Source organism: Oryctolagus cuniculus, chromosome 1 (genome assembly GCF_051225735.1).
Source record: "Oryctolagus cuniculus isolate XC-2025 breed Fujian yellow rabbit chromosome 1, ASM5122573v1, whole genome shotgun sequence".
Classification (NCBI taxonomy): domain Eukaryota; kingdom Metazoa; phylum Chordata; class Mammalia; order Lagomorpha; family Leporidae; genus Oryctolagus; species Oryctolagus cuniculus.
In genome coordinates, this window is record NC_142867.1 from 12,691,293 (window position 1) to 12,702,558 (window position 11,266).

Below are 11,266 nucleotides of genomic sequence, written 5' to 3' on the forward strand. Positions count from 1 at the left end.
AACTCCAAAGTCATAAGTTAGTAGTATTAACTGGAAACCTAATCCAATTATGGTGTTTAGGAGGTAGAACCTAAATATCACCTCCTAGGGATGGGAGGTCCCTAGGTAACTTGGGCATGCCCTTGGAAACTAGTTCTTAGCAGGGTTCTTGTAAAAGACTGAGTTTGGGGTCAGGCATGGTAGTATAGCATGTTAAGCCATCACCTGCAACACCGGCATATGTGCACCAGTTTGTGCACCAGCTGCTCCACTTCCAATTCAATTGCCTGCTGTTGTGCCTGGGAAAGCAGCAGATGATGGCACAAGTGCTTGGGCCCCTAACACCCTGGCTTTTGGCCACCAAGCTGTTGCAACCATCTGGGGGAGTGAATCAATGGATGGAAGATATCCCTCTCTCTGTCTTTCCCTCTCTCTGTGTAACTCTACCTTTCAAGTAAATAAATAAATCTTAAAAAAAAAGATTGAGTTCAGGCCCAGCCTCTCTCTCTCTGCTTTATGGCTCACCATGTGATCCTTTCTTTGAATGTACATACCCAGCCACCTGCCATGGACCCCTCACCAGAACCAGAGTTTACATCATGCCACTTTGAATGTCCAAAACTATGAGCTAAGTAAATCTTTACTCAGCTACTTTCAATGTAGTAACAAAACAGCTGACTATTGAATTGATCTCGATTTTAATCATTACATAGTGTCATTCTTTGTCTCTTTTAACTGTTTTTGTGTTAAAGTCTATTTTGTCTGATATTAGGATGGCTACACCTGATCACTTTTGCTTTCTGTTAGCATGGAATATCCTTTCCCATCATTTCACTTTCAGTCTGCATATATCTTTGTTGGTGAGGTGTGTTTCTTGCAGGCAACAAATAGATAGGTCTGGTTTTTTAATACATTAAGCCAGTCTGTATATATTTTTTTTGAAGATTTGTTTTGTTTATTTGAAAAGCAAGTTAGAATGGCCAGCACTATTGTGTAGGGGGTTAAGCCTCTGCCGATGGTGCCAGAATCCCATATGGGCACCAGTTTAAGTCCCAGCTACTCCACTTCTGATCCAGTTCCCTACTGGTGGCCCAGGAGGGCAACCTAGGATGGTGCTTGGGCCTCTTCAACCACTCTCTGTGTCTCTGCCTTTCAAATAAATAAATAAGTAAATCTTTTAAAAAAGAAAGAAAGAAATTTTTAAAAAAAGAAAATTACAAAGAGAGAGGAGGAGAGACAGAGAGAGAAATCTTCCATCCACTGCTTCACTCCCTAGATGGCCACAACAGCCAGTGCTGGACTGATATGAAACCAGGAGATACAAGCTTCATTTGGATCTCCCACATCGGTGCAGGGGCCCAAGCACTTGGGCTATCCTCCACTTCCCTCCCAGGCACATTACCAGGAGCTGGATCAGAAGTGGAGGAGCCAGGAATCAAACTGTTGCCCATGTGGGATGCCAGCACCACAGGCAGCAGCTTTACCCACTACGCCACAGTGCCAAGCCCTGTCTGTATTTTTTTTAACTGGAGAATTTAAACCACTTGCATTCAAGGTTATTTATTGATAAGTCATGACTTGGTACTGCCATTTTTCCATAAATATTCCTATTGTTTGTTTTGGATTTCATTTGTAGATTTACTAGGAGATTTTCTTCCTTCACATTCTTTCACGATGCTGACTATCTTTCTCTGTTTGTAGGTGTAGCACAGCCGTAAGTATCATTTGTATGGCTGAATGAGTGGTGATAAATTCTTTCAATTTCTATCTTTGGGGGAAGGTCTTTATTTCACCTTTATTTGTAAATGAGAGCTTCAATATCTCTGTCTCCCAACAGAATTTCTCATCTATGTTTTCTGTGGATTTCTTTAACTCATGTATTTGCTTCTCTTTTGAGTAATCTTATGATCACTCTTTTTTCCCAAAGAAACCTTTCATTTAAGGAATACAAATTTCATAAGCACAACTTTAGGAATATAGTGATTCTTCCCACCATACCCACCTCCCACAAAGACTCCTATACCTACTCTTCCTCCCTCTCCTGTTCCCAGTCCCATTCTCCATGAAGATTCATTTTCAATAAACTTTATACACAGAAGACCAACTTATACTAAGTAAAAATTTCAATAATTTGCATACTCATACACACACAAAAAACTGTTTGAGAACAAGTTTTACAGTTAACTTTCATAATAAAACTCATTGAGGACAGAGGTCCTGCATGAGAAGTTAGTGCACAGTGACTCCTGTTGTTAATTTAACAACACTTTTATGTATGATGTCAGTGATCACCCATGGGCTGCCTATGCTATGGAAGCCTTTTGAATCCACAAACTCTGTCAGTATTTAGGCAAGGATATAAGTAAAGTGGAAGTTCTCTCCTCCCTTTTGAGAAGAGTACATCCTTCTTTGATGGCCACTTCTTTCCAGTGGGGTCTCACTCACAGAGATCTTTCATGTAGAGCATTTTTTGCCATAGTGCCTTGACTTTCTGTGCCTAAAACGCTCTCATGGGCTTTTCAGCCAGACCAGGATGACTTAAGGGATAATTCTGAGGTCAGAGTGTTAATTAAAGCAATTGTCATTCTGAGTCTGCTGTGTGGACTGCTTCCCATGTTGGAACATTCTCTCCTTTTTAGTTCTATCTATTATATTACCAGACACTTGATCCTATTTATATGATCACTCTATAACTTAATCCTATCTATATGTTCATGTTAACACTTAATATGATTACTTTAACACTTAGGATGGCATTTTTACCACGCAGCTTAATAGGATTTGTGGTTCTATGGCAAATTTTTAAACTATACTCTTAGAAGTAAGTCTGTAGGAACTGTATGCAGAACTGTACAGCTGTACAGTAACAAACTTCCTCCTCCCTCTCTTATTCCCACTCTTATTTTTTTACTGAGATCTGTTTTCAATTGACTTTATATGCATATGATTAACTCTATGTTAAGTAAAGAGTTCAACACACATGAAGAAAAAATGAAAAAAAAAAAAAAGAAACTGTTCCTCGACACTCAAGAAGATAAGGGAAGTTCAAGTCATTGCTTCTTGAAGTGTCAATTTCACTTCTACAGATTTCCTTTTAAAGATGGTACTTCCATGGCCGGCACTGTGGTATAGTAGGTAAAGACACTGCCTACAGTGTCAGCATCTCATATGGGTGCCAGTTCAAGTCCCAGCTGTTCCACTTTCAATCCAACTCTGCTATGGCCTGGAAAAGCAGTGGAAGATGGCTCAAATGAGTGGGACCCTACACCCACATGGGAGACCTGGAAGAAGCTCCTGGCTCCTGACTTCAGATCAGTACAGCTCTGGCCATTGCAGCCAACTGGGGAGTGAACCAGCAGATGGAAGACTTCTCTCTCTCTGCCTCTCCTTCTCTCCCTGTGTAACTCGAACTTTCAAACAAATAAATAAATCTTAAAAAAAGGAAAGGTGGCACTTCTTCCCTGCTAGTCACTCTTGCTGGAGAGGACAGGAAGAAAGCAATGTTCTCTCCCTTCACTTGGTTAGGTGGGCACTCTGCCCCATGCTAGAGCTCCAGGCCAGACTCGAAGTCAGTTGAGTCCACAAGATTCTCCCTCAAGCAACATCAACAGTGACACAGGCAGCTGCAGGTTCCTCTCACCTCACCCCAAGAAGACGGCATCTCCAGCAGGAGTCACTGGTGGTGTGCAACTCACTATTGTGTTATGTACTGTCCCCACTGCTCCAGTGTCTCTCTTCTTTTTTTTTTTTTTTTTTTTTTTAAGATTGACTTATTTATTTGAAAGTCAGAGTTACACAAAGAGAGGAGAGCCAGAGAGAGAGAGGTCTTCCATGCTCTGGTTCACTCCTCAGTTGACCGCAATGGCCAGTTGCACAGATCTGAAGCCAGGAGCCAGGAGCTTCTTCCATGTCTCCCACATATGTATAGGAGTCCAAGGACTTGGGCAATCCTATACTGCTTTCCCAGGCCACAGAAGAGAGCTGGATTGGAAGTGGAGCAGCCGGGACTCGAACCAGCACCTATATGTGGGATGCGGCACTGCAGGTGGCAGCTTTACCTGCAATGCCACAGCGCCGGCCCCCTCTCTTCTTTCTTTAGAATTTCCACTGCAAAATTATCCCCGACTGTCAGCTGGGAAAGCAGTTCCTACCCTTTTCTTCTCTTATCTTCCCATGGTCAAAATCAGCATGTCCTTCCCCTTTTCAGCCATCATGGATCTCTTGGTTTCAGTTCTTAAATCCCACAAGACTGCTTCTAACTTATCTTCCCCTTTCCCATTCCACCAACCACAAATGAGTGCATAGAACAAAATAGAGTCCAATAAATCCTTGTGTACTGTCATGTTGAGTGTAGTTGAATGAATCAATCACTAAACAATCAATGGATAGAATGAATGTCCCACACTCTATAAAAAGCTTAGCAAACCATATGAGTCCGATAATGTTGCCTTGAGATAAATGATTACCATATGAATGATTACCATCCTACTCAGAACCACATTAATGAGTCCTTTCCCATCCTCACTGTGGCCAGTCTATGTTTGTCTTAACTGAATGAATTTTGCTTGGGGCGGCCTTTGGCACAACAGCTAACACATTACTTGGAATGCCCCCTCTCATATCAGAGTTTCTGGTTCAAGTCCTGGCTCAACTTTTAATTCAACTTCCTGCTAACAGGCATCCTGGGAGGAAGAAGGTGGTGGGTGAGGTACCTGGGTCCTCCCGCTCACATGAGAGAACTGACTGAGTCCAAAATGTCTGCTCCACCTGCCCAGCCATGACTGTTGTGGGCATTTGGAGAGTGAACTAGGCAAGAAGATATCTTTTGCTCTCGCGCGCTCGCTCTCTCTCTCTCTCTCTCTCCCTTTTCATACAAAAAGAAAGCATTTTAAAATGCTTGCCAAAAATGATTACCTTTGCTTTCACTCAACCCACATTTGCACCAATATTCTACCTCTTCTCTACAGGAAAACTGAATTGGCAATGAAAAATTTTCCTGTTACACATATATGCATAGGGACAGAGAAAAGAAACATATGTGATATGTGTACCAGCATTTGAGGAGGAGGAGGAGAACGAGAAGGGAGCCATAAGGAGAGGAATAATAAAAAGGGAGGACGAATGAATGAATGTGAGGTCAGTATCTTAGAGGCAAACTGGTGGGGAGTCACAGATTGATGCAGAAACTGTTACCTCTGGTATAAAGATAAGGAAAGAGAAGCTACCAAAGCTTTTTATTTGTAAAGATTTTATTTATTTATTTATTTGAGAGGTAGAGTTACAGACAGAGAGGGGAGGAGACAGAACAGTCTTCCATCTGCTGGTTCACTCCCCAAATATCTGCAATGGCCAGAGCTGGACCAATCTGAAGCCAGGAGCCAAGGGCTCTTCTTCTGGGTCTCCCATGTGGATTGCAGGGGCCCAAGCACTTGGTCCATCTTCCACTGCTTTCCCAGATGATAGCAGAGAGCTAAATCAGAAGAGAAGCAGCCAGGACATGAACTGGCGCCCATATGAAATGCTAGCACTGAACATAGAGGCTTAGCCTACTACACCACAGCGCCAGCCCCTTACCAAAACTTCAAACTCCAGCACTTTCCCTAGCATCTTTCCCTGGAAGTGAAATTAGGGTGAAAGATAAATAATACAGAAAGACAGTAAAAAATAAGAATGTGAATAGGAGAGGGAGGAAGAAGAGGGGTGGGAGTGTGGGTGGGATGGCAGGTACGGTGGGAAGAATCACTGTGTTCCTAAAGTTGTACTTATGAAATGCATGAAGTTTGTATTCCTTAAATATAAGTTTCTGGAGGAAAAGAAATAAAAAGAAAGACACAAGCCCAGCATTTACACAATGTAACCTTGAGAAAGCAGTTAGGATGATCCTAGTTTGATTTGTATCTCATTCCTGGCTTTGCCCCTGCACAGATGGGCAATGTTTTGGCCTACTGAGGGCCTGAAAACTACACATAGACATAAATTCAAAGTAGAACACACACATTGCATATAATGTTGAGGATTATTAATAACTACATTCATTGCCAAATCCCATTTTAAAATTCTGAAGTATTTTCACTTGCTGTATATTTTGATCCTCATAATGACTTCAGAATTTAGATACAGTATATATTTTTATCCTCATTATGGACATGAAAAATATGAGACTGAGAAAAGGACAATGACTTTTCAAAACTAATACAATCTGTCACAATAGTTAAATTAATATTTCATCGTAACTAGTAGAGAGGATTTCAAATTTCAAATGCTTGCAACAAAGAAATGATAAATGTTGCCAGTAACAAACTACCAACTACCATGAAATGATCATTAAACACTGTATACATGTATCGAAATGTCAGATTCTACCTCATAATTATGAATAATTACTGTCAATGAAAAATAAAAAATTGTTTAAATGAAAATAAAAATAATACTAGGTATGTTCTCAGACTACAATGGAAGGAATTTAGCAAACAGAGACAACAAAAAACATGACCAAACTCTTAAGGATTTGAAAATTAACCAACGTGGCCGGCACCATGGCTCACTATGCTAATCCTCCGCCTTGCGGCGCCAGCACACAGGGTTCTAGTCCAGGTTGGGGCGCCGGATTCTGTCCCGGTTGCCCCTCTTCCAGGCCAGCTCTCTGCTGTGGCCCAGGAGTGCAGTGGAGGATGGCCCAAGTGCTTGGGCCCTGCACCACATGGGAGACCAGGAGAAGCACCTGGCTCCTGCCATCGGATCAGCGCGGTGCGCCGACCACAGCGCGCCGACCACAGCACGCTGGCCGCGGCGGCCATTGGAGGGTGAACCAACAGCAAAGGAAGACCTTCTCTCTGTCTCTCTCTCTCACTGTCCACTCTGCCTGTCAAAAAGAAAGAAAGAAAGAAAGAAAGAAAGAAAGAAAGAAAGAAAGAAAGAAAGAAAGAAAGAAAGAAAGAAAGAAAGAAAGAAAGAAAGAAAGAAAGAAAGAAAGAAAATTAACCAACATACTGCTGAATCACCAATGGACCAAAGAAGAAACCATAAAGAAAATTGGAAAATATTTTGGCATGAACTAAAAGAAAATACACATCAAAAATATGACACTGTGTCGCTCCCCCGTTTGCGGAGGAACGACACCAGACTCTGAGCTGTTCTTTTTGCCCTGCTCTTCCCGGGTTAGCTGCCATTCCTGCACTCGGCAGAGGAACGACACCGTCCCGGGTTAGCTGCCGGCCCCCCGACCTCCACGGAGGGGCAGCACCCCTGCTGCTTTCCCTGCTTCCACGGAGGAGCGGCATACCGCCAGCTGGCTCTCTCAGAGGCTGCTCAGATGTTCCTCAGGTGTTCCTGGTGCACATTGTCTCTCTCCTCCTTTATAGTCCTCTTCCACCAATCCATGCTCTGCTGCCCACATGCTGAGCATGCTGCTCTCCTCCAATCAGGAGCAGGGTCATCTCCTGCAGCTTATCAGTCAAACTGGTGAGGCAGCTGCATAGGAGTTGTTTACTCCTCCCCAGCGCCATATTGTGGGAGAGCAGATGCATAGAATTAGTCCTAGTTCCAGTAATTTAGTCTAGTCTCAGTTGCTCCCCACAACACTGTGGCCAGTGCTGTGGCACAGAGAGTTAAAACCCCAGCCTAGGGGCCAGCACTGTGGCACAGCAGGTTAATGCCCTGGCCTGAAGCACCAGCATCCCATATGGGTGCCAGTTCTAGTCCTGGCGGCTCCACTTCCAATCCAGCTCTCTGCTATGGCCTGGGAAAGCAGTAAAAGAAGGCCCAACTCCTTGGGCCCCTGCACCCACGTGGGAGACCCAGAAGAAGTTCCTGGCTCTTGGTTTCGGATCAGCACAGCTACAGCCATTGCGGCCATCTGGGGAGTGAACCATTGGACAGCAGACCTCTGTCTCTCTCTCTCTCTGCCTCTCCTCTCTCTGTGTAACTCTTTCAAATAAATAAATAAATCTTTATTTTTTTTAATAAATAAATCTTACCAAAAAAAAAAAAAAAAACCCAGCCTGCAGTGCCGACATCCCATAGGCACTGGTTAAATCCTGGCTGCTTCTCTTCTGATCAAGCTCTCTGCTATGGCCTGAAAAAGTAGTAGAAGATGGCCCAAGTCCTTGGGATCCTGCACCCACATGGGGTCCCGGAAGAAGCTTCTGGCTCCTGGCTTCAGATCAGTTTAGCTATGGCCATTGCAATCATTTTGGGTGTGAACCAGCAGAATGGAAGTCCTCTCTCTCTCTTTCTCTCTCTGGTTTTACCTCTTTGTGTAACTCTGTCTCTCTTCAAAACAAAATTATATGATTTTGTGTGACACAAATCTCAGATGGAGGTTTATAACACTGAAGGCTTATATAGAAAATTCAAATCAAAAGCCTAATATGTGTTGAAAGCATTTAAAGGCAAATCAACCACGTATACAACATGGGGTAAAGATTATCAGCAAACTGCAGATGCTGAAGAACTAAATTAATAATACAAATAATATCGCAAATTTATGACACTCTGCCTGGAGTTAAAACCAATGTAGCTTGAATTGTACATGAATATAATGTCTTCGTTCAGTTTTTATCTGCATCCCTATTATTGTAACGATGTATATAATTATATATTGCATTGCTATTAAAATAAACTAATACAACCAAGAAGGCTAACAGTATAAAATCAATAACCTGATAGCTCACACCTTAACTTGGAAACAGCCTGCCCATGTGTCTCTGCCCAGCAGTGTAGTAGATGAGCGTCCACAAAATTACTGAGTTTAGAGCAGCAAGAACTTCATCATTGCTCTCTTCAAAGCATCCTTAAGCTCTCTGTTCCTCACACTGTAGACCAAAGGGTTCAGCAATGGGGTAATGAATGTGTAGACCACAGACACTACCTGGCCCCTCTCAGGAGAGTAGCTGGAACTGGGGCACAAGTAGATGAGGCTTCCACATCCATACTGGAGAATGACCACAGTCAGGTGGGAGGAGCAAGTGGAGAAGGCCTTGCGCCTCCCCTCTGCAGAGCGGATCTTCAGGATGGCAGCCACGATGAAGACGTAGGACAGAGTGATGAGCAGGAAGGGGACGGTGAGGACGATGACGCTGACCACAAACAGAGTGGCCTCATGGACCCGCGTGTCCGCACAGGCCAGTCTCATGACAGGGAGGACATCACAGTAGAACAGGCTGATTTCCTTGCTGCTGCAGAAGGGGAGCTGGAAGATGAGCACAGTCAGCTGCATGGCCAAGACGAACCCCAGCAACAGAGACCCCAGAGCCAGCCGGACACACAGCCTCCAGCTCATGATGAGGCTATAATGCAAAGGGTGACAGATGGCCACAAACCGGTCATAGGCCATGACAGCCAGCAGAATGCAGTCAGCGCTGCCCAGGAAGATGAAGAAGAACATCTGGGCTCCACAGCCAGGCAGGGAGACCAGGGTGCTCTCTGCAGCCAGGATGCTGGCCAGAGTCAGGGGGGCAATGGTGGAAGAATAGAAGGTCTCCAGCGCCGCCAGGTTTGCCAGGAAGAAATACATGGGGGTGTGGAGACAACGACTGACCCAGATGGTGAGGAAAATGGACACATTGCCACTGATGCTGACCAGGTACATAGCCAGGAAGGCCACAAAAATCAACAGCTGTACCTCAGGAAGTTTGGAGAAGGGGCGGAAGTGGAAGTGGATGGGTCCAGTGTGGTTGGTGTCCTCTGTGTGTTCCATGCATGAGGCCTGCTGATGGCACAGGTGCTGCCCCTGAGGACAGACAAACAGCAGGAAGAGAGGCTGCTGCTGCTGCTGCACGGTTATCCAACTCCTGGCCTCACCCTTCCTTCATCTCCTTAGTATCTTTACCTCCAGTCTGAATTCAGCAAATCATTTCTATAACTAAGTTTCTGTTCTGTCACCCAGAACATCATCATGGAAACATTTTTATTGTGTTTAAATATACACAGCACACTATCTTTCATTTTAACATTTCACTCAGTGGCATTAACTACATTCTCAATGTGGTGGAACTATAATCATCTCTACATTTGTTACTTTCATCAACAAAACTCTAGGAACCATGATATAACAATTCCCCATTATGCATTCCTCCCACCTCCTAACCACCTCTATTACACTTTGTTATTACCAATTTGCCTATCCTAGGTACCTCATATAAATGGAATCATACCTGTCCTTCTGTTACTGTCTTATTTCACTGAACATAATATTTTTGAAGGTTTGTCCATGTTGTAAAATACATCAAAATTGCATTAATTTTATCACTGAACAATCATCATATGTATGCATATATATATATATATAAAGATGCTGCATTTTGTTTATATTCATCTTTTCATGAACGATGAATTGTTTTCACTAATTGGCATTGTGACTAACAGAGCATGAACACTGGTGTACAAACACATCTTTGAGTCAGCATTGTAATCTTCTACCAAAGTATGCCATGCCCAAATCACAAACCCCTCTACTTCCTTATCTCTTGCAGCAGGAACCAAGTGGAATTATCAAACTCAGAAGAGTCCTCAGGTCTCTGCGTCAGCTCCTGCATCTAGTCCTCACCAAGACAAGCACAGATTTCCCTGGTCCCTCAAACCTTGTCTTCTGGTACCTTTTCCTTCATTGACAGTAAATGATCCAGATTCAAATGTCACAGAAAAAGAAAGTAATAGGTGCTACTTAAAAGCCACTTAGCGGCCAGTGCCGCGGCGCCGGCACACCAGGTTCTAGTCCTGGTTGGGATGCTGAATTCTTTCCCAGTTGCTCCTCTTCCTGTCCAGCTCTCTGCTGTGGCCCGGGAGTGCAGAGGAGGATGGCCCAAGCCTGCACCTGCATGGGAGACCAGGAGAAGCACCTGGCTCCTGGCTTCGGATCAGCACGGTGCGCAGGCTACAGCGGCCATTGGGGGGTGAACCAACAGAAAAAGGAAGACCTTTCTCTCTGTCTCTCTCTCTCACTGTCCACTCTTCCTATCAAAAAAAAAAAAAAAGCCATTTAGCACTATTCTCTGGACACATACCATTCTCTCTCTACCTGTGTATCCAAATCACATTCCCATATGCCCCTGTAGACGAGTCTGTTCTGCTGTGCAGTTAATGGTCTCAGCTCCTCATGTTTCGTCTGGAATCTTGCTCCATAACTTATTTCCTCATTCTCCAGCTTCTATTCCCTCTCCCCCAAATACAGCAACTTAAGCTCTCTTGCTAAAAAGGAGCTTCCTTCAATCTTCTGTCATCTTCTAACATCTCCTGTGAGAGCCACTTTCTATTCTTTCCTCAGCACACTCAATCAGGTGCCCATCAT

At 43.8% G+C, this 11,266-nt stretch overlaps 1 protein-coding gene across 1 annotated transcript; it reads right to left on the bottom strand.

Moving 5' to 3' along the window:
* Positions 1–7,437: 7,437 nt before the first annotated feature.
* On the bottom strand, positions 7,438–9,705 carry LOC100350145 (olfactory receptor 10V1-like). The gene has a single exon (XM_002709006.5). It carries the CDS (start codon positions 9,674–9,676, stop codon positions 8,729–8,731), a length of 948 nt encoding a protein of 315 aa, XP_002709052.3. The 5' UTR covers positions 9,677–9,705; the 3' UTR covers positions 7,438–8,728.
* Positions 9,706–11,266: the final 1,561 nt, after the last annotated feature.

What these genes read in the sequence shown, in the direction of transcription:
- LOC100350145 (XM_002709006.5), bottom strand. Translation starts at nt 9,676, where the DNA reads ATGGAACACACAGAGGACACCAACCACACTGGACCCATCCACTTCCAC.